Raw genomic sequence first — 27882 nt, 5'->3', positions numbered from 1 at the left:
GTTCTCGTCGCCGGCTGGCGCCAGCCGCCTACGCCCCTGCTTTGGCTCCGCCCCAGCGGGAGGCGGGCGGGAGTCCCGGAGGCCGGTGCGCTGCGGGCGGCGGCCGCGAGGGGCGCTGCGGGGGCCGCGGTTAAAGGCCGGGCACGGGGGCGCGCGCTCAGAGGGAGCCGAGCCGCCGCCGCTGCCGCCGCTGCCGCCGCTGCCACCGCAGCCGCCGCTGCCGCCGCGGCCCGCCCCCGCTCCCCGCGGCTGACAGGAACCCGGTCGCCGGGCCCCTGCCGCCCCCGCGGACGCCGGCCCCCGCCCCGGACCCCAGCCCGGCACCTGGGCTCGGCGCCGGGAGCGCGCGCGGGCGGGCGGGCCGGGGGCGACATGGGGAAATTCCAGTCCAAGCACGGTGAGATGCGGGGCGGCGGGCAGACGGGCGGGCGGGCGGGCGGGCGCGCGCCGGCCACTCACTGTCCCTTCCCTCTCCCCGCGCCCTCCGGCCGCGCCGCAGCCGCTGCAGCCTTCAAGCGGAGAGAGAGCCCCGAAGGTGAGCGCGCGGGGCGGCGGCCAGGGCGCGCGACTGCCCCCGGGGCTGGGACCCGAGCACAGAGCGCGACACGCTTTCTGCCGTCGAGGCCGGGTGGGGTGGGGTGGGCGGGGGCGGGGAACCTTGCCTTGGGGCCTCCGGGAGCGCACAGGTTTCCCCGCCCCAGACCGCGACCCCGGTCCCCCGCCGGAGCCCCGCGCCCCAGGCCGCGCGGCGAGGGTGGGCGCGCCTGGCGGCGGGGCATCGTCCAGGCGCAGCTCCCGCGGGCTTACCGGGCGTCTCCTTCCCTCCTCGGCGCCCCGTTTCCCGCGCGTCCGCCCACGGGGCCGCAGGGGACAGCTTCGTGGTGTCTGCGTACCTGGGTGGCCGCAGAGGCACTGAGGAGGCGGAGCGGCGGGGCTGCGTGGAGCACGGCACAAGGGACAAGCAGGTAGGCGTGGTGGGCCCGGCGGCCCCGCCGGGGCCAGGGGACCTGAGTAGCAAAGTTGTGCCCTCTGACCCGGACCCAGGACCCCAGGACAGAGAAGGCGAGGGCCCCGATGGCCCAGCGAGAGTGACTCGTGCTGGGCCAGACGGCCCCTCCCTCTGGGGGAGGGGATGTGGCGCGAGGCCTCGCTCTCCCAGGCTGGAGGAGTGGGGGCAGGGCTGGGGAATGGCCTGCTGTAGAATCAGTGTACCGCACAGCAGTGGCGGCCACAGCGTCAAAGGCCACCGTGCTGCCCGTCTGCCGTGTGGGTGACCGCAGGCCTGCGGGGATGCTCACGGGAAAGCCCAGGGACACCCGGGCTGCAGGTGCTGTCAGGGGTTGCAGGGGTCCCACTCAGGACCCAGCGCCCCTGAGAGTGGATTTGGAAGGGTGTTCCATCCAGGCCCGGGGCACCAGAGGGGCCTTGGGCAAACCAGACTGCACACGTTCACCAGGGAGGAGAAAGAGGCCAGTGGGTGGTCTCGGGCATTAGTGTGGACTGGAGTTGGGTAGGTGGCCGTGCCAGACGACTGAGACCCCCTCCTCGACCACTGCTTGCTCCGCTCAGGGTCCCCTGCAGACTGAGTGCAGCAGCTCACGGGCACGTCAGCTCTCCTTTTGGAAAGACACTTTTCTGGCCGGTTGATAAATGAAAAGTTCTGAGTGTATTTGTAAACACTTGTGCGGCCTCGTCCCGAGAAGGGGCCCAGATACGCCCTGAGATCCAACACACAGTAGAGTTACGATTCCTGTTTCTGGGAGTGAAATTTGAATCCCATGCCTGTGAAGGTAGGATCTCCAGTTTGCAGTGTTTGCTGGGCACTCATAGGAAGGTTGCATGGACATGTGCTCCTGGGCACCAGGGGGCCGCCCCAGCTGGTCTCTGTCCCTCCTTTGGTCTGATTTAGTTTGCCTGGGCAGGTGGGTGTTGATAACGGGACGGTGTTTCCTTCCCACTTGGTCCTCCTGTGTGTAGGGGGCGGCAGGTAGTCCAGAGCGGTGAAGGGCATGTCCACCGGCTAACCCTGTCCTGCCGGCCACCCGGCGGGGCCGTCGTCAGCTCAGGACGTGGACAATGCAGCACAGCAGGTCCCACACGCAGGCGGTGTTCGTCCCGGGCTGCGGGCTACGGAGATGGAAAACAAGATGCTTCCGCTGTGGCCGCGGGTTATAGTGCCAGGTTATGACGGTTTCTTAGACCAACGGGTTCCACGCTCTCGGGACGTTCTTGAAAGAACAGTGTGGGGTTTGGCTTGGGTTGTTCCCTTGTTATTTTGTTCTCAGCTGTGGTCTGAATGTTTGTGTCTCCCCCAAAATTCATGTGTTGAAACCTAACCCCCCGTGTGATAGATTCAGAGGATGGCCTTTTGGGAGGTGACTAGGCCCCGAGGGCAGAGTCCTCCCGGTGGGATCAGTGCCCATATGAGAGCCCCAGAGCACTACACGGCGTTACAGGCGGAAGGCCAAGCCTGCCGGCCCCTCGGTCTTGGATGTCCGGCCTCCAAGACTGTGAGCAATGAATTTCTGTTGTTTATGAGCCACTGGTCTGTGGTGTGTTGTTGCCGCAGCCCGAATGTACTGCGACAGCCTCGTTTCATGACGCCACGAGGTAGGAAAAGAATCGCGGAATAAGGGATGGGCCTTTAAATGTAATACGTTTGATCTTTTCCTCGCCTTTTCCCATCTTGCCTCATTTGGCCATGGGGCTGTGAGCCATGCTGGGAGTTTAGACCCCCCGGCCCAGGTGCTCAGATATCTCGCTGCCGCACCGCCGACCCCCCTCGCCGGGCACCTCCACTCCTGCCTCTGCCCGGAAGTTGCTCTGTCGGGGGAACATTGGGGTGTCAGGGCCCTACGTTCCTCCCGTTTCCTGTCCTTCCCCTTGTGTGGTGTCCAGAGCCCCGTCACCGTCCCTGCCCTCCCAGGCGATGTCCCGAGGAAGGCCAGCCTGACTGTGCAGTGCCCCAGAACACCTGAGTGGGGTCAGCGAGGGGACAACGTCCTCCTGTGCTTTCCACGCAGGTCAATCCTGGTGCGCCGTGTTGCCAAAAAGAACTGTCCCAAATGACCTCGTGGAAATTAAGTGCACGTCCACCACCTAACTCTCACCTGCCCTCACCCACCATCCCCCCCCCAAAAAAATAAAGGAAATGAGGTTGATTTTGCCCCCAGTGAGCCGTGCTGGCCTCTGGTGCCTGCGTAGTGCGCGTCTAATAAGGTCTCTGATAACTATTAGTGTTTTCGGGCAGGTAGATGCCCGCTTCACGGTCTAGAGTGTTCCCCTCCTTGATTCTGAGAAGAGCGCTGCCTCACATTCATTGCCACGGGGCCCCAGGGGCCTGGGGCTGTGCAGGTGCCGGCCAGTGACGCGGGACGCTGGCAAGAAGCGGCACAGAGGATGCAGCAGTGGGTGACTGAGGCTGCACGTGTGTTACAGCCAGGATGAGAGACGAGCGGTCACAGCGCCAGTGCTTGACTGTGCTTTCCAGAGGTGGGGGCCGGCGGAGGTCAGGGCGAGGCCCTGTGGGGGTATGGCTTGCCCCTCCCGGTCACGCGCGCACTCGCCATCTGCCCGTTCTGATTTCTCCATGCTCCCTGCGGGGCGGGAAGAGTCCAGAAGACAAGAATCACCACTAACAACTGGAACTTTGTTGTGACTCAAACACAGATTTCTATTGAGTAAGGCGCAAGAAAGGGAATTCCAGCGGCTCCAGAGGTGTGGGAGGCGCCCCGAGGCTACTGGATGCCCCCCTTCCCCGTCCCCAGTCACCGTGGAGCCATGGTGTGTGGTGTAAACCACACGTTACGGGGCTATGTCCTGTCCTGTGGATGCCAGGGCTCCTCCTCAGCTGTCGGGCCGCAGCCGCGTGGAAGGAGTGGCCTGGGTGGACAGGTGGTGGCGCTGTAGCCACTGTGCCGCTCCACAGGCTGACCCCTGGTCTTCCATGACCCGTGCTCTGGGGACGCGTGATCTGTGGAGTCCTGGCCTGTGTGGGGCGTCTGGGCACCACTCCAGGACCAGCCAGGGGGGCTTGACTTTCTCTCAGGGGCCCTGTTTCTGCCCTTGGATGTGGCCTGGCCGTGTGCGAGGCCAGTACAGGTGCGCACGCAGCCTGGGGGCTCCTCTGGATTGGGGGGGCACCAGCCACAGGCCTGAGGGCCCAGACCTCACAGAATCGGCAGGGAATCCCCCCAAGGTCGGGCGGTGTCAGTGTCCCTCACCCCACCCAAGCTTCCGGAACTGCAGGTGGCCTCCTGGACGCCGCTTGGCCTACGGATGAGCCAGGGGGGTCCTGACTGATGCACCTCTGGGGAGCCGCTCGGCTGGGGACCCTGGAAACCACAAGGTCCGCTTTGTGGGAAATGCCTGGAGGGGGCGGGGGAGGACTGAGGACCCCGGGAGGGAGCCAGCTGCTCTGAGTGTGTCCCAGTGGTGAGTGGCTCACGTGTGCCTCTTCCTCACCTGGAAACCTGGGTGGGTGCTGTCTGCAGGCGGGCCTCCCGGTGGGGAACGGGAGCCAACCGTGCCCCACTGGCTGTCCCCGGGGTCGGGGGCTGCAGGAGGTTGGGGTCGTTTGTGGGCCTGCAGCCAACGGCATCTGACGGCCAGTAGGCGCCGAGGGCACGCGGACGGGCCAGATGCCATGCACGTGGCACCCGCCCCAACGAGGTGCCCAGGGAGGGCGTGAGGGCAGAGCGTGTGCCTGCCTCGCACGTGCTCTGGCATCCTCACGTGGTTGGCAAGGACTCTGGGATGTGGACCCGGCGAGGCTGCGGCCGGTGCCCCGACCTCAGGGCCCGGGTGGTGGATGGTGTTAGTCGTGGCAGGGGCCGGCGGGCAGAGGCTGTGCCCCAGGGCAGGACAGTGGTGGACGCAGAACACCGCCCTCGGGGTGCTGGTCTCTTGAGAAGCCCCCAGCTTCGGTGGGAGACGTGGCATTTGCCTGCCTGCCCTAGGGACACGGTGGCACGAGACACTGACCCACCACTCTCACGTGTGCCCTTGGGGGCAGCCCCAGAGAAGCCCCACGTGCGGGGCCAGGGATGGTGGTCGGACGGAGGACGGGGGAGTTCATGGAGCGCCCCAGCTCGGGGGACACCTGCTTTGAGAGGAGGAGCCTGCAGGACGGCAGGGGGTCTCGAGCAGCCCAGTTGGCTGCTGGGTGAGCAGAAACATCAACTTTGCAGGAGTGAAAGCAGAGACCCGCCGTCACCCTGCTCTCCTCAGGACGTGACGGTCCACCACGGGAGAACATGGTGCCACATCCAAGCAGCACCTGCCCCTTATCTCGCCTTCATTCTCCTTTGTGGCGAAGTAGTTAAATGAATGACTTAGAGGGGTTTTGTTGAAGTCTTGCCTGTTATCTTTTCTTTGAAAATCCATGCCAGTTTGCAGTCTTCAGAAATCAGCCCTCAGCCCTGGTAGCCGTCCGGCCAAACTGTCAGCTTTTAAAGGGGGCGGTGAGCGCACACCCAGATGCAGTGGGGAAACCCAGAGTGTCGGCGTGGCCCTGGCCCCTGACCCGGCAATGCTGCGCGAACCGGCTCAGAGCTCTGCTGAGGAGTGAGCCAGGGCCCTTACAGCCTTGACGCTGTGGGCTTCGCGGTGAGATTAGGGCCATGAGCGCCAGCGAGTAGATTCTCTCCTGGGCACTGTGACCCCGCCGTGTGTGCCGAAACAGCCTAATCTCTCATTTGAGCCACAAAGTGACCAACAAGATCTGTCGTTAGTTTCATGTCCCTTGTTGGCAGCGCCTGGTTCTTCAGCCGCCGTCACCTGGACGGCCAGGCGCTTGACCAGAAGCTTGCTGGCAGGGCAGCACGGCCGTGGCTCAGCCAGTCCGCAGACCCTCCCCGGGTGGGGAGGAGGTGGACGGTGCTGCCCCGCCCCTCTGACCTGCCTCTCCAGGGGTCAGGAGTTAGGTCCCGGGTCCCCATTCCCCGGGCCCGGGCCGCACAGCAGGAGGTGAGAGGCGGGCGAGACAGCGAAGCTTCACCTGCCGCTCCCCATCTCTCCCCACCGCTCCCTGTCGCTCCCCATCGCTCATCATCGCTCACCATCGATCCCCCTCGCTCCCCGTCACCCTCATCTCTCCCCATCGCTCCCCATCTCTCCCCGTCTTTCCCCGTCTGTCTGCATCTCTCCCCGTCTTTCCCCGTCTCTCCGCATCTCTCCCCGTCTCTCCGCGTCTCTCCCCATCTCTCCCCTTCTCTCCCCGTCTCTCCCCATCTCTCCCCTTCTCTCCCCATCTCTCCCCTTCTCTCCCCATCTCTCCCCATCGCTCCCCATCTCTCCCCCTCGCTCCCCGTCTGTCTGCGTCTCTCCCCGTCTTCCCCGTCTCTCCGCATCTCTCCCCGTCTCTCCCCGTCGCTCCCTGTCACTTGCGCTACTGTCTGAGCCATCCCCCCCCCCCGTCTGTGGAAAAATTGTCTTCCACCCCGCCAGCCCCTGATGCCAAACAGGTTGGGGACCGCTGGGTTAGGCCGTCTCTTCCTCTGGAGGTGAGACATCGAGGCCACCCATGGCCCCTGTTCTCCCTCCCACCGTATGGCCAGGGGGCAGCCAGCCAGGCAGCCCCAGCAAGGTTGTCACAGAAACACTGCCCCGCAGGTGACGACTGGGAGCCCCGTGACGTGGCCCTTTGAAAATGTGGGTGGCTCCCCCCACCCCCAAGCCTTCCTCCTGTCCCGTCGTCCGCGGGAGGCAGCCTGCGTGGTGGTCTCATTGCCACCCAGACCCCGCTCTGGGCCTGGTGCTGCCCGCCTGTCACTTGCCCTCAAGTCTCTGGGGCCACAGCCCGTGCTCCATGGCGCGAGGCTGCGTGCCTCTGCTTGGGTCCTACGAGGAGAGATGAAGCGAGGGACGTGCGGAGGGCAGGACGGGAGCGGGCGCTGGTGCCGCGGGGCAGGGGCTGTGGTGGACGGCAGCCCACCTGTGGTCAGTAAGCGTGACGGGCCCGAGCTTCCTGCCTTTCTCCCCAGGGCCCTGTGAGCTGCGCCCGCAGGTCAGCAGCCCCCCGAGAGACTGGGTGCTCCAGGCGGGCCTGGGAGGCATGGGGCCGTGGTGGCCTCTTCCTCTCCTTCTCCCTGAAGAGGGGAGGCCTGTGGCTGCCATCCCCAGTCCCCCGGTCCCCGAGCGGAGGCTCGGCTTCAGAGCAGCGGTTCGGTCCCGGCCAGGCACGGCCCATCTCCTGAGTTTGTCCTACCTGCTGGGTTGCTGCATGTCGCTGCCCCGGGCCTCGGCCCCTCCTGGGCATGAAGTGGAGCCTCTCCCAGGTTGACCCTGCATCAGACAGTCGCTGGCTTTGGAAGAAAACGCCTGTGTCGAATGGAAGCCCTTGAGAAGGATGCCGCGGCCGGAAGCAGGCCTGGTGTGCGGGTCACCGCAGCGCCGCCGGGTTGGTGACCAGCCCCCAGGAGTGCGCGGCGGGCCTGCCCTCCTCACGGGGCCCGGACGCCTGCGGCCCTTTCTACCCAGCAAGGTGCCCTCTGGACGGCTACGTGTGTGGAGCGAGGGGCTGACAGCATTGCAGCAGGAACCCTGGCTGCTGGGAGGGGAGGAGGGTGCCCGGCCGAGTATGGGTTTCCTGGGGCAGCCGTAACAAAGCCTCATGGACAGATGGACAGGCGGACGGATGGGGCGGCTTAAATGACGGACTGCTTGTCTCCATCCCGGAGGTAGAGGGTCCAGGTGTCCACAGGCCACTTTCCACCAGGGCCTCGCTCCCCTGCCTGGAGGCACCGCCCCTCCCGTGTCCTCTCAGGTTCACCCCCCTGAGACGTGACGGTCTCTTCGTCAGGACACAGGCTGTGGGATCCGGGTCCGCCCCGGTGACCTCATCTTACCAGAGGGCCTCTGCGGCGACCCCACCTGCACACACGGTCACCGTCTCAGGAACTGGGGTGCGGTGTGGCCCTAATGGGCCTGAGGCTTTCCTTGGCTCAGGACCCGGCTCTATGCCCTGCATGTCCACCCTCCAACGTGCACCCCGTGCAGGCCCCGCCGCTGCTCTGACAGCCGACACTCAGCCAGCTTTCTGGGCTCTGCCGTCCCGACCAGGCCGGCGGCTTGAGTCCCTGTGCTGGTGCATCTCTGGGGCGGGGTCTCCAGGGGACAGAGGGCCCAAGGGGGGCCTGGGCCTCGCACAGGGGAGGCTCCCGTGGCCACGCTGACCAAACGGTCATCCGCCCTCGTGCGGCGGCTGCCTTTGCACCCCCGCTGGGAGCTGCACGGGCGTTGCTGCCCCGGGTCCCCCTGGAAGGGCTTCGGGGAAGTGGGGCCTGGGGGAGGGGACCGCATGCCTGCCTTTCTGGTTCCTGCCTCCAGAGCTGAGGTCTGTAATCCTCCGGTTGTCGTGCTTGGAGGAGGGTGGATATTTCTACGCTGGTTCCACGGCCTCCCTTTAACAGCTCTTGTAAAAGAGCCGCCTCTGTTCTGTGGAGAAGAAACCCTTGAAACACGCCTCCCTCTCTGAGCACTGATTTCCTTTCCCTGCAACCAGGAGGCGAAGACTCTCTAGGAGGGCCGGGCCCTGGGGTGTCTCACAACCCACCATGGGGGTCTGTCTGCAGCTCCCGGTCTCACCCCCTCCGCTCTCTTCTCCCCCCACCCCTTCCCTTCTCCCCCCTCCCCCCCTTCTTCGGGCTGTAGGAGGTTGGCGATCCTATCCAGAGGCCAGTGGACCCTGACATCCTGGGGCACGTTGCATCCTGGCCTGAGGGCCATCTGCCCCTCAGATCTTTCTCCCCCAGGAGGGCGGAGCCGTCCCCGCCTGGGGGTTTGCAGGTGCCCACGTGTATACCCTAAACCCACGAGGTGCCGGCCCGCTGCCCTGGGGTCACCTGGATCCTCAGGTGAGGGTTGGGCAGACCCCAGGCCTCACCGGGAGGCGTTGGGAATTCTTCCGGGAGGCTGGACCTGTGGTCAGCAGGCACTGGGGCATCTGACTGTGGACCTTTGCAGATTTCTAGGTCTTTGATGGCTAAAAGCGCACGTTGGGAATGCCGTAAGGTTAAGTATTTTAGAATAGTTATGTAGAAGAGCAGTCTTGGGCTCCCTTCGTGGGTCTCCTGGGGTGGCCGTGACACAGTACCACCAACTGGCCCGCCTAAAATGACAGACGTTTACTCTCTCACCGTTCTGGAGGTCAGAACTCGGACACTGAGCTGTCCCAGGGCTGCGCTCCCTCTGCAGGCCCTGCGGGGGGTCCTCCCTGCCTCTTCCAGCTTCTGGGGGCTCCAGGCCCGTGAGGACGTAGTCTAACGCCGCGGATTCCTACGTGGGCGCGAAAGGGATTCCGGCACTTTCTTTCCGCGAGCTGGTCGGGAAGAGGCCCTGCACCTCGCGGCCCGCAGGCCTGTCCTGGGCACCTGGTTTCTGTGTTCAGGGCTGGCGGCCTGCGCCCTTTCCTCCTCGGCACGCGCCCCTCGGTGGCAGCGACAGGTCAAACGTCTGTCCCACAGCCTGGGCAGAGCTCCTGATGCACCCCTGGGCCTGCGTCCACAGCCTGGCCTGCTTGGGACAGCCCTGTGGTCCCCGGGCCCTCAGTCTCTGGCATCCCCATCGCTCAGCAGATCTGCCAGCCCCCCGGTCGGCCTGGAGTCGAGAACTGCCCACGTGGGCCGCCTGCTGGGCCTCTGCACCGGCCAGGTAGGCACGTCCCTCCGCCCAGAGCTGCCTGCTGCCCCTTGGAGCCTGTGCCAACCGACTCCCGGCCCCTGGGACGTTCGCTCAGTCCTTGGCCTGGGCCCTGCCGTGGACGTCTGGCCTGTCCGGGGGGCCTCAGGCTGCCTACTAGGACTGTCCGCCTTGCCTGTTCAGACACCCGCCCTTCTACCTGCCCGACTGAGTCATCTTCCCAGCACTGGCCAGCCGGAGCTGGGTCACTGAGGTCCCAGGGGTCCCGGGCTGGGGAAGCCCTGCTGGAGGGGCCAGAGTCCAGCTGGCGACCTCTGTGACCTCGGCCGATCACCGCGTCTCCACCTGGGGGTGGGGGTGGGATTTGGGTGCTCCCAACCGGCGCTGGATGTGGTCTGTTTCCACGCCGCCCACAGCGGTCACTGCCGGCCACGCTGGTGCCTGGAGTGCGGCGAGTGACGGGGGAGCTGGATTTCTAACGTTTCATTCGTAAATTTAAATGTAAGTAGGCACATGGGTGGCTGTGGCTGCCACGTGGACAGCACAGCTCCAGAAAGCCCCATTTGATGTCTGCTAAGCCCCGGGGCCCCTGCCCCTGCAGCTGCAGTCTGGAAAGCGCAGAGCCCCAGTGAGCTTGGCAGGTGTCATGTATCTCGAGGAACTGGCAGTGGCCAGTGTCCACAGGCATAGGCAAATCCCTGCTCATTTTTGAACATGCTGGAGGTTTGGGTTTTCAAATTGGCCGGAATCCTTCTTGATGCAAGAAAGCAAGGCAGATCGTTAGCACCAGGGGTTCAGTAGTTTTTGTTCGGTGAGCATGTAATGCACCTAAATGTACAAACGTGCAAATGGGGGAGAGGACCGTCGGAGACGCACACCTAGGCTCGGAAAGGGGGATAAACCGAAGTTCAGGAACACTGACTCCCATCCGTCCCTCTCTGGGGCCGTGAGGAGGGAGAAGGCCGTCCTTGGTGGCCTCAGATGCAGATGATACGCCGCGGTCTGCTTCCAACCCACAGAACCCTCTCCCCAAGGGGGTGTCAGCAGAGCAGCAGAAGCGGTGAGGAATCCGTCTCGCGCCACAGATTAAATTGGCGGAGACGCTGCCGAGGGCCCTGCTTTATAATCCATGGTGGAGCTGCCGAGGGGCCCACGGGAGAGAACACGGGCGGGCACGGCCGTGCAGCGATCGTCCGTGTCACGGCTCTTCCCACACCCTCACGTAAACGCACCCACGAAGTCAGAGGTGCTGGAGTCTGTGGGTGAGGAAGGAGGACAGTGAAAGGATATCTTGGAAGAGAAAGTCTGGGGTCCAGACTCCACTGGCATCAGCGTCCACGGCTGCCGAGTACACGGAACCCTCCCGGGCTGCCCGGGCAGCAGGCGGAGGACGGCAGGCTCAGGGTTCCTTCGTGGGACGGAGCCCCTGCCTCTGCAGCTGGTGTTCGTCTGGGTGTTTCTGAGTCACGTGGGGATCCCAGGTGACTACATGTAAAGGGCGAGCAGAGGGTGCTAGGGTGTCTGTATGGTGGGGACAGCTCCTCCGGGGGTACTGAAGTGCCTGGGATTGAGGACCCCATGCCCACCCATGAGCCCGGGACACCCGCTCCTCCTCTGAGCCTTCTTGAGGAAAACCTGGAGAAGGGCTGTGAGGCAAGAGCGGGTCTCCTGCACTCGGGGTTCTTCCCATGCTCCCCAGAGTCTCCCAAACCACGTGGCTGCCCTGGGCCCGGCGTCGCTTCTGAGACGAGATCATCGTTTAACAAAGACGCTTTTCAAAGGAAGAAATGCAGGTGGCCCACAGGCACACGCAGAGGTGCTCAGTAGCGCTAATCATCACGGAAATGCAGATCAAAACCACAAGATGTCACCTCCCACCTGTCAGGATGGCCACCATCGAAAAGAGAAGAGATGGCAGGTGTTGACGAGGGAGTGGAGAAAAGGGAACCCCCGTGCACTGCTGGTGGGAATGAAAATTGGCGCAGCCCCTGTGGAGAACAGTGTGGAGTTTCCTCAAGAAGTTAAAAACAGAACTACCACGTGATGCAGCAATCCCACTCCTGGGTATGTATTCGAAAGAAAGCAAAAACACTAACTCAGAAAGACAACATACGCAGCCCCACGTTCGCTGCAGCCCTGCTCACGACAGCCGAGACACGGAAGCCACCTGAACGTCCGCTGATGGATGAATGGATCAAGAAGGTGTGGTGTGTGTATACATGGAATATTATTCAACAATAAAGAAGAAAGTCTTGCCCAAAACACGGACGGGCCTTGAGAGCATTATGCGAAGTGCAGTAAGTCAGGCAGAGAAAGACGAACGCCATGTGATCTCTCGTATGAGGACCAGAAACATGCAGATATGTGTATAAACCAAACTCATACATACAGAGACGAGAGCTCTGATTGCCGGGGCCGGGGCTGAGGGTGGGAGGAATGGTTGAAGGAGGGCTTAGACAAGGCAAGTGCAGGTGTCCTCAAAACACTTTCTGTCTTTCACGGGTGGGGTTTCAACTCCGTTGCTTGAAGGGTGGGTTTTGGTTCCTGTGTGTAGAATTGGGGAGCGGGGCGCTGGGCTCCGTCGGCTCGGACGCACGGGGGCCGGAAGCAGCCTCAGAGCCACGAGGAGGTGCTTCCACCTGACACCACACAGGTGCTGCCAAAGAGAGGAGAACCCTGATCACTCTCAGAGCCCGGCCCTCGGGCTCCGGAGCCGTGACCAAGTACAAGCCATTAGCATCTCCAGCCTGTTTTATCTCTGCTGCGGGCCCTGGTGTCACTCGTGGACACGTGGGGCCTTCTAAACTGCAAACACAAGTGCATGGGGTTCTTTTCCACTTTGGAGTTGATCTTCCTTTGAAATAGGAGACACGAGCCTTAAATGTGAATGAAAGAGAACGAGAAGCCCAGTGGTTTTTCCCGAGGAAGATGGCTGTGGGTCTGCAGCCCAAACCCAGTGGCGTTAAACGCCGTCTGAACGGGAGCACTGGAGGGCACGGTGGTTCCGGCACGTGGGGGACGAGGGTCATGTTGGTATATTGCGTGGTGTGACCTCTGCGGCCAGGAAGCTTGGAGGGCAACAGTAGGCGCTGGAAGGGTGATCGCCCGTGATCTTCCGTGTTCTGTGAAGTTACTCGTCGTTAGCTCTGGAGACGGAAACAGGAGCAGGCACGACCGGGAGGAAATCCGGTTCGCAGGTCTGTTGCGAAATGATTTAGTGTTAAACAAAAAACAGAATTGCAGGCTGCTGAGAACTGAAATCACTGGAGACGTTTTTGGCATATCTTATGGCCACTTCTCAATTATCTGGGGTAGAGATTATGTGTGTGGGCGTGTGTGTGCCTGCACATACATATGTGGAGGTACGTGTGCATGTATGTGTGTGTACACGTGCATGTATGTGTTTTCATGCATATGTATATGTGTGTACATGCACGTGTATACATGTGTATACATATGCAGGGTGTGTGTGTATACCTTCTCACTGACCCTCCTCTTATTATGTTTTCCTTGCACAAGTCTTAGGGTGGAGTTATTTCCCCAGCAGGTGGCCTGGGTGCCCCCTACCGCCCCGCTGTAACTTATCCACAGCCGTGGGCTGTGGACCGGCTCCTGGGCTGAGTCCCCCGGGGCGCGTGTTTTCAGGCTTTCCTGCCACACGCGTGCCAGCCGTTCTCCGGTGGGGTAAGGTGACCTCACCCAGGAAGCAGCTTACGGCTGTGCGGGCACGTGAGGTCTGTAGGCATTTATTTTAGGAGACCCTTTGATTCTCAAAAGACTGAGTTTCTAGACCTCCAGTTCCAAATGTGGTTATCACCCAGCCTGGTTAAACGGCGCTAACGCAGGGGCACTGATGGGCAAATCTAGAAATGCCCGTCGGCTCCTGAAGTGCGGTTGTAACTTGGAAAGCAAGACACTGAAGGCCTCTGTGGTTGTGGGCAAGCCCCACACCGCCCCTCCCCGGAGGCCTCGCTGTCCTTAACTTTTGCTTTGAAATCAGGAGCTCACAGCCACAGCCGCCGTGGCCCCTCGAGTGGAGACCCTCCGTGGCGTCGCCGCACCTGAGTAGGAATTACTAAGCCCCAGAGCTGCGTCGTCACATCTGAAACTGTTCCGCCGCTGAAGCCGAGACTCCCACCACCTGGCGTTTCCAGACAGATGCGCTGGCCCGGCGCCTTCCAGCCAGTTCTGCCCAGGCTGCCTCGGTCTCCCTTGCGGGTGTTTCTGAGATGTGTGCCCACCAGGCCTTAAGGCAGCGGCGTGGGCAGACCCCCTCTGCCCTCCGTTCTCTCCTGCCTGAGGCCACTGTCCCCCCTCCTCCCGCTGTCCCACCCCGCCTCCTTCCCCGTCCACTCTGCTGGACCCCTGACCTTTGACTCTGGGGCGTCTCCCCCGCCCAGCGCCCCAGCCCTTGGGGTTTCTGCCTTTGCCTTCTCCCGCATGGCCCAGTTCTGTCCAGTGCATGGTGAGCCCAGGCCTCCCCACCTCTCACCCCACACCAATCCCGCCACATCCGGCGTCCTGACGGCCCCGAGCTGGAGCCCGGCTTCCTCTCCGGTCCCCCCACTTGGCCCAGGTCGCCCTTGCCTAGATGTCACATCACCCCCGCCCCTTGCCCAGCCCCAGGCTCCTCCCAAACTGCCCCGAAGTAGCCTCGGTCGCCTTGGTCACTGAAGTAGCACAAGCCCGCTGGGCACGTCCCCCGTGGACCCCGGCCCCTCGCTGAGCCCCGCGAGCCCCTGGCTGCCTGTGATGCTCCAGCCCCGCATCTCCACCCTCTGCCACGACCGGGTCCCCGTCCCGGTCCCCAGCGGGCCGCGCAGCGCCCGGGGCTGTCGTTTGCAGGATTAACCACGGGTGGAGCTGCCGTCCAGGGCGGTTGCGGCTGTCCTCGTGGCTTCTGGGGAGCCAGCTCCCTGGCAGTGCTGACCGCAGAGCCGACATCATTGTGGCTCTGACGGCCCCTTCCAGCCGTCCCCAGAGCCCTCCCCACATGCCGCTTCAGAGCTACCTGCTTCACCTGCCCAGGGCGGGGAGGTAAGGCCAGGCTCTGTCTCTGATGATCAGAAACCCTGCTGGACTGATCAACGTTCCACGAGGGCTGACAGCCCACGCGGGGGGCCGGTGTGAGCCAGGGCCAGGGTGGAAAGCCCGTGGGGCAGCCAGGCGGTGTGGCTGGAGAGGTGCCCTGCGTCGCTGGGAGGGGCTCGCTGGGGTGGTGGGCGTGGCAGGAGCGATCGTCTGGTTTCCGAACAGGCGGGAGCGCGTGGTGAACAGCACCTTCGGGATGGTACCTGTGACCCTGGGCGTGGGCCCTGCAGGCCCCGGACCCCAGGCGTCCTCCTGGCATTGAGGCCACCCTCCCCTGAGGGAGCTGGGGAGCACCAAGGCTGTCCTACCAGGAACCATTCGCTCTGGAGGGCGCCCCCAGCTGGCCTGCTAGGTCCCCCTCCTCCCTGCGGCCCTCCCGCTGCTCCCCCCGCGGTGGGGGGGGCCCTCCCCTCCTCCTCCTCTCCTCCTCCCCTCCTCCTCCCCCTCCTTTCCCCTCCCCCATCTCTCCTCCTCTCTCTGACTTCCGGTGTTGTTCTCCTCCCCCTGCTTGGACTCCCATCCACACTGGGCCCCCCTCCTACCCCGCCCTGCAGACATCTCATCTCGGGACTCCGGAATTCATCCAGTCCAGGCTCTCAGAAGCGGCCTTGAACTTACATCCCATGGGACTGTATTTCCAGACCCCAAGATGCTCTATGGGCTTTAGCTCCTGAGCTGCAGGGGGGCTTCAAACTCCTCTGAGTGGATCACCCTGTATTTTTACTGTTGCAAGATCAGCGGTGGGACCAGAGCCGTTCCTGGGGGTGGGTGCGTGCAGCCCGGCTCTTGCAGGGGGACCATCTGGGTTCTTGAGACAGCAACGTGTCCTCGGACCCTCCGCAGAAAGGAAATTGGACTCAACACACAGAGCTAGTTTTCCGTCCTCTGGGGAAAACTGGTTCTCAGAAACGCAGGCCTGGCGCCCCCTCGGAGTCTAAAGAATCCACTGTGGGGGCAGACGCGGCTCTCAGTCTGCCCTCACGGTTTGCGCTGTGACCCTGGCTTTGGAGCGGGGCTGCGGTCTCCCCACCCCTGAGGCCGGAGGAGGGGCCTGGTCGCAGCTGGGTCTCTGGCCAGTGTGCGTCCCCGTCTGTCCCCTGTCTCAGGAGAAGGCCCTGTGGTGAGCGTGTGCGTGGGCAGTCACTGCACCGCGGCCTCGCGTCACTGGGAGGAAAGCCGAGGCCGCGCGGTCGGCGGCTGGTTCAGGACTCTCAGCCGCCTCTCGGCTTCCGGACGGTGCCGGGCTTATTCTCGTCCCAGGGCCCACGACTGTTACCTTATATGGAAGACGGGTCTCTGCAGATGTCATTAAACTCAGGATCTAGAGATGAGAGATGGTGCTGGTGGTCCAAACTGCCACCAGGTGTGTCTCTGTAAGAGGAAGGAGGGGGGCGGGGGTGCTGACCCAGAACGGAAGATGCACCCAGGAGAGGCCGCGTGGCCACAGAGCGGAGGTTGGCGGGATGCGGCCACGAACCCAGAGACGCTGGGGCCCCGGGGAGCTGGGAGAGGCAGGAGGGACCCTCCCTGGGGCCTCCGGGGGAGCTCCCTGCCACACTTATGGCTCCAGAACTGGGAAGGGCTACATTTCTCTGTTTTAAGCCACCCAGCTGGTGGCCATTTACGGCCGCCCCAGGACACTGACACACTGTCCTCCGGGCCCTGTGACCCTTGACGGCTCCTGTTTATTGAAGCCCAAATCCCCCAGACCCCCGCGCTAAGCCCTGGTGAAGAATCTGGGTTGAATCAACCTGGGTTTTTGAAGGAAACACAGTGCAGGGTCATCTGTTTGGAAAAGAGGAGACGCCTGCCCTTGCTGGAGCAAAACAAGGCCTGAACTAACCCCAAGGGCTGCTGCCTGGAAGGGCCTTGAGTTTTCCCAGCAGCATCGGTGGGGGGTGGTGGCGGAAGGCCGGGATGTGAGCCCGCGCCCGCCCCGAGGCTTGTCAGCTGCCGAGGACTCGCCACAGGCCCGCGGCCACGCCAGGACCCCGGGTGGACCCGGGTTCAGAAGCCAAGCAGCCTGGTGGACGCCGGGCAGCCTTCACGGCCGACTGCAGGGAAGCAGGTTCCCATGCAGGTGGGCGGCCACAGGAAAGGGCAGCCGGGCCAGAGTGGCCGGGGAGCTGGGCTGCAGGATCGACCAGGAGGTCCCCCTGGGGCCTCGAGTTTGCAGCGGATTGTAAGGTCCTTCCAGGATGCCCAGCATGTTCGTCAAGAGCAGTTTCTAACCAGACCCTTTAACAGGCCGATGAGGAAGCAGGTTTGTAAAGGCCATCTTTTCACACGCTCCGCCCAGTTCACGGCTCCGTGGGAAGAGCAGAAACTCCGGCCGCACCGATTCCCTCGGGGATCTTCCCGGGAGTCGGGGGGCGGAGAGCCTCTGCTCCATCAAGAGTGTGGGGTTTCCAAGGAAAACAGGCGGCCCCGAAAACCCGGGAACACGTTTCCTAAGGTCGCAGAGCCACTGAATTTTGAAGGAATATGTGAATGTTGACATTTGGAAAGCGGACGGTGTTCAGGAGGTGATCGTTTACGTCACCAAAGGTTTCTCCTTTTCAATCAGCCAGACATCTCCACATCCCCTTAAACAGGAGCCCATCTCCTGCCCCGCAACCAGGCTCGCGTGAGGGGTGGACGGCCCAGCGTCGACAGCTCTGGTGGATGGAGGGGGCACCCTGGCCGTGGGAATGTGCGGCCAGACCTCTTGGCTTTTTCACGGGAAGCCAGGGTCTGAGCTTTTAGGTGGTATGTCCCAACACCTGTGTGCCTGTAGGCCTCACCTGGGCAGATGGGCCGTCCTGGGCCTTTCAGCAGGATCTGGCCAGGCCAAGGGCCGCTTGCTGGGAAGGACCGGGAATTCCGTTTTGTGCCGTGGCTCATGGAGCAGATGTCCTCGGGAGTCTGAGCTCAGGACAGAGGTACAGCAGGGTACGTGGCCTCTGGGGGCCGTGGCCCATGGGCCTGGTGGGCTCCCCCGAGAGCCCCTGCGGGTGAGAGAGGCACGGATGGGACCATGGGGACCCTGCAGCGAAGGCCGTGGCCACCTGACGTTGACGTCCAAAGAAGGACAGGGAGAATAAAGCGTCAGGATGCGTGGGCCCTGGTGCCGTCCCAGGGGGCCAGCAGAGCGCCTGGCAAAAGGAGGGCCCAGCGGATGCCGGAGAGTGAACGCAGATGCTGCAGGGGCGAGGGGGGAGCTGCCCCTGCCTGGTGCCCGAGGGGGTTGGCAGGGGCTCAGGCCCCGCATGGATCATAGAGCATGGTGATCTTGTAGGCCCTGCTGGCTGATACGGGAGTCCCGGGGCCGCATGGGGATGGAGCCCGTCACCAGGAGAGTCAGGAGGTGGTTGGTGCCGAGGACCATCCAGTCAGGTGGGGAAGCGGGAAGCGGGAAGGTGGGGGTCGGACCGGAAAGCGAGGTGAGGGTGGAGGATTCTGTATGCAGGAGGCCGGGGCTCCTCTGGGGGCGCAAAGGGGAGCGAGGGGGGAGGTTGACGCTGGGGAGGGCCTGCAGCCGGGGCTCAGAGCAAGGGGGGTGCATGCCAGAATGGGAGGGGCATCCCAGGAGGGGTGGGGTTGGACCGCCCTGGGGAAGGCGCTGCGGCGGAAGCGGGGCCCTTGAGCGGGGCCATCAGAAATGGGGCGTCTGTGTGCACCCCGGTCGCGCTTGAGGGCCCTGGTTTCTGGGCCACTTAAGCGGTCGCCCTGCGGGGAGTGGCCGCGCATCTGGTCAGCAGCCCTGCGGGAGGTTTTATATGTTGCAATTAAAGCCCTTGGCCCTTGTATTGAGCCAAAGTGGTGAAGATTAAAGGGCATTTTGGTGCAACCAGGACGGATGTGAAGGCACCCGTCGCGGGGAGAAGCGCGGTTACGTTCCCTGCAGCGCTTTCTGTCCCCTGATCGCCGTGCGTCACAGCGCTTGTTGTCGACTCAGATCTTAAACACTGCGTGTTCTAACATTGGGGCGTACGTGGATGAACCGTATTTCAAACGTTCTGCACGCACAGCTGTATCAGGGAAGGAGCTCATGACGGGCTGTCGTATTCGTCCTGGCCCGTCGTGTCCTTACTGTGTCTGTGATTGTAGGGGAGCAGCTCAGGGTCCAGCCAAGGGTCTGTGCAGACCGTTTCTGTCTTGACCCTCCCCCAGCCCAAAGCATTTATCATCTTGTCTGTAACCAACACAATACGCCGAAAACAAGTGCTCAAACTATTTTAAAACAAAAAAATGGGATGAATGTTTGAACTTGCAACTTTTTTAAGCTCACACGTAGAGGACTTGGGTGGGTCTTGTTTTTCCTTTGACCTCTCAGCCGAGCCAGGCAAGTGATGTGGAAACCCTGGCTTCCTGCCTGTCGCTCTGGCTCCTGGTGGCCGAGGCTTCCGGGCCAGCCGCTCCACCAGCCGTGCGCCCCGGCGCTTTCCCAGAAGTGCGTCTCGGGGCCTCAGCTGTTGCACCCCAAGACTGGCTCTTCTAGCAAGAAGTGCTATGCTCTGTTGCCAGCTGACCTGCAAGCCTCCGGCACGTGGTCCGGAAGCCACCGCTGCTCCCCGCAAATGCCTGGAACCTCAGCTTCATGACTTATTTTGATTTTACAGAAAAAAATTTAACCAAAAGTCAGGTTTTCAGAAAAAGTGACTGGAAGTCACCTTAACGTCCACCCGGGAGAGAGCTCAGCCCTGTCTTTGGGCGGGAGAGGACCTTGTGAGCCCGGGCGGTGCGTGTGCAGGGCGTTCACAGGACCCCAAGGACGCTTGGAGCTATAGGCGAAGCGGGTGCTTTCGATGCCAGCATGCTGGGTGGCCGAGGGAGTGGCGTCTTAATAATCAGGTGACTTTACTTCTTATTGAAATAAGTTCACTGCCCACCTGGCGTGCTCAGAGAACTATGGAAGTAGCCTTATTCTGAAGGGTGTGACAGAGAACTATGGAAGTAGCCTTATCCTGAAGGGTGTGACAGAGAACTATGGAAGTAGCCTTATCCTGAAGGGTGTGACAGAGAACTATGGAAGTAGCCTTATTCTGAAGGGTGTGACGTGGAGGGGGTTAAGGCAGGGGATTAGGAGAGAGGAAGACGCCAGGGGCACCTGTAGGGGCTCTGGAGACAGGCGGCAGGGGTCCCCCTCCTTCCTGGGCCCAGCGACACCGGCTCCACCCCGCATCCTCCTCGAGGCTCCGTCTGGGCAGCGATGGCCCCTGCACCGTCCGGGTGCTCCCGTGACGCCCATGGCCGTCAGAGCCCCAGGCCATGTTCCCTGATGTCACGTGCGTAGGGGCCCCCAGCACAGCCGGGATCTCACCCAGAGGAGCCCGTGCTCTGTCCCTCGGCCCCGCCCTGCTGCACCCGCGTTCCTGGGGAGACCCCAAGGCCTGGGGGGGGTTCCCTTTCCCACGCAGAGCGGGACATCTGGGCCGGTCCTCACTGAACGCAGGGCAGCGTGTGCCCAGAACAGGAGGTGTGCGTTTGTCTCCTCGTTCCCGTGGACCCAAGTATCTTAGGGTGTGTTTGTGGTTTGTGTTTGTCATCAAGGCCTTCTTCAAAGTAATCAGTTTGAAAATCTGGGTGAAAGCATTCTAGGTGTTTTTCGTGGGTTTTGTTTTGATTTGTTCTCACAAAGAACAAGCTAGAGACGCAGAGCTGTGTTTGAGGATGGCCTGTGTCTCCTCTCCTCCTGCCGACGGACACGGCCATCCCGAGGGCACTGGTGGGCCTGGCGCGAGGGGCTGGGTCTGGCTGGTGGCATCAGGCCCCTAGATGAGGAACCTGGGAGCAGGGACCAGTGTCGCAGCAGCGTGGGCCGAGCCGGCACGGGGCTTTCTGCTGTTCCGGTGGTGGCCGGGGCGCCTCGGGCCGGCAGAGGCCCTGGCACTCACCGGCCAGGGCAAGGATGCCACCAGGCCGCCCCCGCGGGGCGCAGGCGTTGTGCTCCCCCGATGGCGGCCCCCTCTCCCTGCCGCCCAGTTGGTCCCGCACGTGGTCCCTCCCGGCCGGGCCTGATAGCACCCTCTGAGGCACTGGCATGGGGACACTGCTTCCCACCCCCAGTCCACCTGCGTGACAAGGCGACGGAGGGACAGTCTGACCCAACACCACCACCACGTGGAGATGACGTCAGGCCTGTTTGTGGACAGGTCGGGGCTGGTCCCCAGCCACCGCCCACAGCCTGAGGGGCAGCGGTCGGAACCCTCCACCATCCCCTGCGGGGCCCCGAGCTTGTGGGGTGTCAGGCGACCTGGCGGGGCAACCCCACTGGGCCTCGTGCCGAGTTGACTCCAGCCTGGGCCTGAGCCCTTGGGAGAGATGAGGGGCCCCAAGTGACCTGGGCCCCAAGTGACCTGGAGGTGTGATAGAGCCTTGGGGCCCAAGAGGGCCGTGTAGCCAAGTAGCCCTGGGGGGCCGTGTCCTCACACACATCTGAACGTTGCATCCTTGGCCGGGCTCTCAACAGCTCTGTGGCTTTGGAGTCAGAATGGAAATGTCGGGGACAGAGACGTCCGTCTGCCCAAGAGTCACCTGGGGAGACGCCCGGGTCCTGGGGGCGGCGCCACGTGACCCGCCACTGGGACGCTGGATGGAGCCAGGATCCGAGGCAGCTTCCCTGGCCGTGTCGCCCCTTCTTCCCGTCTCTGTGCTCTGACTTTTGTGGGCTGTCTCCACGGGCCACGTGAACTTCTGTTCTGTAGTTTCCTGGCTGAAACACCCTTTGGATACGTTGGAAGTCTTGTCCTGTTTTTCCGTAACTGGTCTTGGGATCGGCCCTGGAAGCCGGGGGGCTTCCGTCTGTGCCCTTGGCCCGGCCGCCCTGGAGGAGATGCCGTCCCCCTGCAGCCCCGGCCCCTGGGTCCGCGGGTGTTTCGGGGGCAGGTCACTCGGGTTCTTGCCCGGCTGTGACGGGAGATGCTGCGTGCGGGCCAGGGAGCAGAGGGCAGGCGGCTTCTGTCCGCAGCCCAGGCTTCTGGTCTGTGCCCACCTCTCACAGCAAAGGCCAGGCTGCAGCTTCGTTCTCACTGCGGCTGCACCCTTGGGCAAAGGCCATGTCCCTCGTGCGGGGCTCCTGTTGAAGCCCCGGCGCTCTCACGGGCGCCATGTCTCGTCCTGGAGACACTTCTCATGGAACCAGACAACATCCAGGGATGTGCGTGTGTCTTTAAAAAACCTGAGGTTTAGTGAGTGTGGAGAGGTTGGTATTTCTAGACCAAGAACTCTTGGCGCCCCAGGAGGTGGGGTCCGGTTCCGGCACCCGGAGCTCATGCGGGGGTGCACACCGTCTGCCCTGTCCTCTCTCCCTGCAGGGGCTGCCTGGCGGGGACCCCAAGGAAGGACCTTTCCGGGACGACCCATGTCCCCTAGAGGGTAAGTCCTGCTCTCCAGACCTCACTGACGCCACACCGTACCCCAGGCACCTGCCCCCAGGACACCCTGGCGATGGGGACCACCCACGCCCCACGGTCCCCGACCTATCCCACCACACCCAGGCCAGCCCTGGCTGGTCGCGGGTCCCCAGCGGTGGCCGTTTGCAGGTGCAAGCCAGGTTCCCCGGTCTTAAAAGCAAAGTGTTCTGAGATGTGCTTAAAAACACATGTCACGTGGGCTCCTCCGTGGAGCAGATGACGTGCATTTCGGTCTGGGGGTTGGGGAAGCAAAAGGCGAATCTCAGGGCCTCTGCCCGTCCGTGTCCCTGGAGTCCCGCGAGCCCGTGGGCGGGGGGGCAGGTTCCGCACACGGGCGTTTCGGTGAATCCACGGGTCACCTGTGGTGTGATGCACCGCATAGCGTAAGGCTGTTCGAAGTGGTCTGCGTGCAAAGCATGACCGCCCTAGTCACCGCCACACGTGCATCTGCCGTGGAGTGGGTCCCCGTGGCGTGTGACAGGTGACCACCAGGCTTGCCCGAGGGCCAGGTGCCGGGTGAGTGTTCTCTGCATTACGTGGGCGGGGAGGCTGACCGCAGGGCTGCCTTCGGAGGGGCTCCGCGAGCCCTGCCCAGGAGCTCGGGCCCCGGGTGTCTCCTGGCAGCTGCGCGTCTCCCCGACGTGCCCGGCTCCTGTCCTGGGGAGTAAGTGAGCCTGGAGCCCAGGGAGCTCCTTGTCCGTCGGGCCCGGAGATCGCGGAGGGGGCTGCCCGGCGCACAGGCAGCCTCCCAGGCTCTGGTGTTGCGGGCTGTTGGGAAACCAGACCGTGTTGCTGGGGAGGGGAAGCCAGACAGCGAGTGCAGCAACCCTCCCGGGGGCCCCTCGGGCCGGGCTGCCTGCCTGTGGGCCTGCGGGGCCGCCCTCTCCCTGCCCCAAGCTTCGAAGCCACTGCAGCCAGGGAGGCAGGAGCGCGCGTCCGGCCACGGCTCACTCCGGGGAGGGCCGCCCTGGCCTCCGCTCAGGTCCCTTGATGCCGCGTGTTCCAGAAGCCCAGGCCCTCAGCTCAGACCCGTCTGGAGAGGTCACAGGCCCAGCGAGGACGCGGTGGCCCCGGGGCCACACCCCCTCCCCAGCCCTGCGTCAGCCCCCGGGCCAGGCCAGGGGAGACGAACCCGCCCCACCCCTCTCGTCCCTGCAGTGGCACTGCTGCCGGAGAAGGCCGAGGGCCGAGAGGGCCCAGGACAGCTCTTCGGCACAGACGATGGAGAAAGGGCAGTGAACCGCGAGGGCCCCCGCGGGCCGGGCAAGCGGCACCTCAACGTGGACGTAGGTCTTCGCCCGGCTGCCCCTCCTGCAGGCGGCCAGCGCCGGGGGAGGGCGCGTATCGCGCTCACACGGGGTCCCTGTGCCCTGCAGCTCCCACGCGGCAGGCTCTGCTGGGTGGAGGTGTCGCCCTGCCCTCGGCCAGAGCTGGCCAGTGTGGCCCCAAGTAATTCAGGGGACTTGTCGGGCACCAGTGCCAGCACCACGGAAGTGATCCAGGAGTCGACTGTGCAGACCTCTCAGCTCCCCAGCCCGCCCGGGGTGGGGGTCAGGGCCCCGGCGCGAGGACGAGGCTGACCCTGGCTGCCTGTCCCCGTCACCCCTGCAGGCGCTCCAGTGTGACGTCTCGGTAGAGGAGGACGACGGCCAGGAGTGGACGTTCACGCTCTACGGCTTCGACAACAGTGGCAAGGCCACCAGAGAGGTGACACGCTGCGTCTCGCGTCCCACGGTCCCCGGAAGGGCGCTGGCCGCAGACAGACAGCGATGCCCGGGTCTCCACGATGGGGACAGGCTGAGCCCCCTCCAGGGCGGCGGGAGAGGCTGGCACCCTTCATAGGACAGGCTTGTGGGGGGCGGGAGGGGAGCCACCGCGGGACCCAGGTCACCGACAGAGCCGGCTGGAGTCCGTGTCCCCTCCTGCGCCCGGCCGCTGTCTGTGCGGTTCCTGGCAGAGCCCCGCACGCCTGTCTCTGCCCCGGCCAGCAGCCCCTCCCCTCCGCAGGGTGGTGAGGGCCCCAGGGGTGCCCCCGGCGCTCCGCTCTGCTGGCTTGTGTGTCCAGGAGGGACAAAGTGCCTCTTGAAAGGAAGCAGGCACGTAGGATGACTGAAATAAGTGTGTCTGAGTTAAAAGCAGAATCTGATAGTTTATCTGACCGCTAAGTCTTTTGAACATAGATTCGGTTTGAAATTTAAAAGGTCGGAAAGATGTGATTCCAGCAGGGCTGCTGGCTCAGGTCGCGTGGTGCATTCACAGGACTGAGGAAAGGCATCTCAGATGAGCTGTCTCCTTTAGCTGGGCTCTGCTGGGATGCCGGGTGAATCAATCAGGCGGGCAGCCTGGAGGTGGCAGCAGGCAGTGTGGGTTGGGCGGTCCTCCCCCCCGTCCGCCTGTGTCCACAACGTCCGTGCCCGCCCTCAGGACATGTCCAGCCTGATGCACACCATCTACGAGGTTGTCGATGCCTCGGTCAACCACTCCTCGGGCAGAAGCAAGACCCTCCGAGTGAAGCTGACCGTCAGCCCTGAGCCCTCCAGCAAGAGGAAGGAAGGTCCCCCCGCCAGCCAGGGTGAGGGCCTGGGCTCCTGGGCTGCGGCAGCTCCCTGCTCAGGTGCCCTGAAGACCCGGCTTACACGTCAGCCCACCCCTCCTCGCAGGCAGGCTTCCTGCACCCCTGCCCCCACACTGCATCTCCCCAGGGCTCCCACTCACCCTGCTGGGGGGTGTTAACTGTGTCTACTGTTCAGTGCCGCCATCACAGAAAAAATCTCTATGGCCTCCTGAGCACGGAAAGCGGGGCCTGGCACCTGGCGAGGGCTCGAAGCCGTTTGTTCAGTGAAAGAATGAGTGCATGGGTGCCTGAGTGAGTGAACGAGTGGGTGAGAGAACGGGTGCCCGCCTGCCTCTTTCAGACCGCGAGCCCACGCGATGCAGGATGGAGGGGGAGCTCCCCGAGGACCCCAGGGTGGCCGACAAGAGGCTGTCCACGCACATCAGGTGAGGGGCTGGCGTCCAGCCCTGCCCTCCTGAGATGCGAGCAGCCCAGCCACACTCCTGCGTCCCACAGGCCTCGGGGGCTGTCCCCTTGGGGTGGCCCGCCAGGACGGGCACCTGGGCACAAAGGCCTGGATGCGGCCAGGGAGCCCCGGTCCCTCCCTGCCATCGGGTGGGCGGCCGGCACTCGGGCTGGAGCTGGGCGCTTCCAGTGTCGTCTGAGAGGCCGTGGGGCTTGAAGGGCAGCAGGCGTTCGGCCTCCGGACCCTCAGCCCAGCTGCTCCTTTGCCCTACGGCTCCACTCACTGGGGCGGCAGCCACGGAGCCCCAGCTGGCGTCCTAGGTGACGCGAGGACAGCGGAGGACACTGGGTGGGACCGTGGTCCTGGGGTCCCCTTGGGCCCTGCTTGTCCTAGCGCCCACCCTTTGTGGGTGGGCGTGCTGCTCAGAGCATGAGAGAGCAAACCCTCGCCCCCACCACGCTCCACCAGGAGGCCCACCGCCGACCCCCACCCCTGCTCCGAGCGGGGGCCCTACTGTGTGGATGAGAGCACGGAGCGGAGGAACCACTACCTGGACCTGGCGGGAATCGAGAACTACGCATCTAAGTTCGGACCAGGTGGGTCCTGGAGGCTGGGCCCCGGCGCCAGGCCTGAGGGTTCCGGGTCCCTGCGGCGACCCCAGCTGGGGCCCCGAGTCCCAGAGCGGGCCGTTCAGGTGTGCGGGCAGGACCGGGTCCGGGTGGGACGTCCCAGGCCCCGCGAGGGGTCTCACGGGTGCCGTGTCTGCAGGGTCCCCCCCGGCGCAGGCCAGGCAGGAGCCCCCAGCCAGGGCCGCGCACCCGCAGGGCCGGTCCCGCTCCCAGGAGTCGGATACGCACGCCGCGCACCATCGCCGCTGCCTGGGGCTGGCCGCTGAGCCTGTGCCGCGGGCCCTGGACCTGCCGCCCCGGCCGAAGGGGCCGGAGAGGCCGTTCCTGAGGTCCCCGCAGGGCTCGGGGCGGCCGCCCGGGGCCCCCAGTGGGGGCAGGCCCGGGAGAGCCTTCAGCTTTCATCCACCGGCCCCCCAACCCCAGGCCCCGCCCCAGGACGGTCACCACGTCCCGCAGTCCCTGCCCCCACCCTACGGCCACAGGCGGTGCCGGCAGAGGGGCCGGGAGGGCCACTCGCCGCTCAAGGCCGCGCCGGGCCAGCCCGCGGCGCTGGAGCACGAGGCGGTGTGGGAGCTGCCGCCCGTGCTGCTGGGCGAGGCCTGCGCGGTGCCGGCGGTCCAGCGCCACGAGCACCACCACCACCACGAGCACCACCACCACCACCACCACCACCACCACCCGGCCTAGCCGGTGCCGGGGACCCACGCGGAGGAGCCGCCTCCCTCCTCGGCGAGGAGCGTCTCACGCCAGCGGCGTCCCCGTCCCGAAGCTTTCTGTGTCATCCATAAACACATTTGTACACTTGGACGCCCGCCCCTGCTTCTGTCGCGATACCAAAGCAAGGCCCACGGGGTCGAAGGGATCCTGCTCGGACGGCCTTGGCGTGTTTTCCTCTCGGAGCCCCGCTGGGGGCGCTTCTCCTGCGCGGCAGGGGGCGCGATGCTTGTCACTGGCCCCGGGGGGCCGGGGGCTTTGTGGTTCCCGTGGCTCATCCACCCTGAACCGGGGAGGGGCGGCTCAGGGGGCAGTCACTGCTCGGGGCCGCGTGTGCGGTGGTGAGTTCCAGTGTGCGAGGCCGGCACGGATCACGGGGGAGAAGGGAAGCGGCCGGAGTCCAGAAAGGCGGAGGTGAAAGCCAAGAGGAGGGGCGGCCAGGCAGGGCCACAGGTGGTGCCGCCAGCATCCTTAGACGCAGACGTGGCCGGGGGGGGCCAGGGAAGTGTGGGCGCCCCCGAGAACCACACACACATGGACAGCTGGACAGGAGGCGGGCAGAAACCATTGAGTGCCGGGTGCAGCCTCAGCTTTGGAAAATCACGATTCCCTTCGGGAAGCTGGGAAGAGGGCCGCAGGCGAGCAGGAAGCCTGGGTGTCCTGGAGCCTCAGCCCACGGATCCCCCCGAGGCAGGACGTGCCGCTGCTCCGTCTGAGGTGAGCGACTTGTGAATCGGTGCAGCTGGTTTTGTATTTGCCTCCTTGGCACTGTTTTTAAGGATACGGCAAATTGGTGGTTGATCTGTGATTGAGTTATTCCCCAGTCATAATAAAAATACGTGCGTTTTGTAACATGTCACACCTTGTTTTAAAGTGAGTTTTCAGTCGAATCGGTCTGTTCCCCTACACCAGCGTGTGGCCACGAGTGCAGACAGCTGGCCGCTCAGCCGGGACAGGCCCACGGTGCTCGGAGAGAGCATGTCCATCGCTGTTCATACGTTTGTAGAAGTAAAATTAACGCACACACGGCTCCGCATTTATGCGTAACTCTTCCCCCACTTTACTGCTCTAAAAGAGCAAAATAAAACCCTAAGACTAAGATTGGGTTCCTGCTACGGGGACACTTCACGCCTCTGTGTGGGGCTGAGCGGGCTGAGGCTTACGTGGAGATGCTGGCCCTTTGTGGATGCGCCCCGTCTCCATCTCCTCCGCCCCCCTTCTAGGCGCCGTGTTCGTGGCTGCTTAAAAAACCCCTCTGGGCTTCCGAGTAGCTGGCGTCTCCGTGAGCTGCACCCGTGTGCTTAGGGAGGCGCAGGCGTCCCACACCTCAGGGCTCCGGGGGTCTCAGAAGCAGACGCAGGCCGGGCCCGGCTGGCCCAGAGGCCAGCGACCGGG

General features: G+C 63.9%; 1 protein-coding gene across 1 annotated transcript; it reads left to right on the top strand.

Annotated features, from left to right (window-relative positions):
- Positions 1-212: 212 nt before the first annotated feature.
- Positions 213-27346, top strand: NKD2 (NKD inhibitor of WNT signaling pathway 2). Its single transcript, XM_032627274.1, has 10 exons — positions 213-397; positions 500-535; positions 868-965; positions 22026-22086; positions 23283-23410; positions 23736-23831; positions 24549-24696; positions 25040-25124; positions 25613-25740; positions 25913-27346. Exons 1-10 carry the CDS (start codon positions 373-375, stop codon positions 26458-26460), a joined length of 1353 nt encoding a protein of 450 aa, XP_032483165.1. The 5' UTR covers positions 213-372; the 3' UTR covers positions 26461-27346.
- Positions 27347-27882: the final 536 nt, after the last annotated feature.

Source organism: Phocoena sinus, chromosome 3, assembly GCF_008692025.1.
Source record: "Phocoena sinus isolate mPhoSin1 chromosome 3, mPhoSin1.pri, whole genome shotgun sequence".
In the NCBI taxonomy this organism is placed as follows: Eukaryota; Metazoa; Chordata; class Mammalia; order Artiodactyla; family Phocoenidae; genus Phocoena; species Phocoena sinus.
The sequence above is the reverse complement of the archived record's forward strand: the minus strand, read 5'-3'. Positions and strand labels throughout refer to the sequence as shown.

Coding starts and splice junctions, on each gene's coding strand:
- NKD2 (XM_032627274.1), top strand. CDS start 373: ATGGGGAAATTCCAGTCCAAGCACG. Junction 398..499: donor GAAATTCCAGTCCAAGCACG/GTGAGATGCGGG, acceptor GCCGCGCCGCAG/CCGCTGCAGCCTTCAAGCGG. Junction 22,087..23,282: donor CGACCCATGTCCCCTAGAGG/GTAAGTCCTGCT, acceptor TCGTCCCTGCAG/TGGCACTGCTGCCGGAGAAG.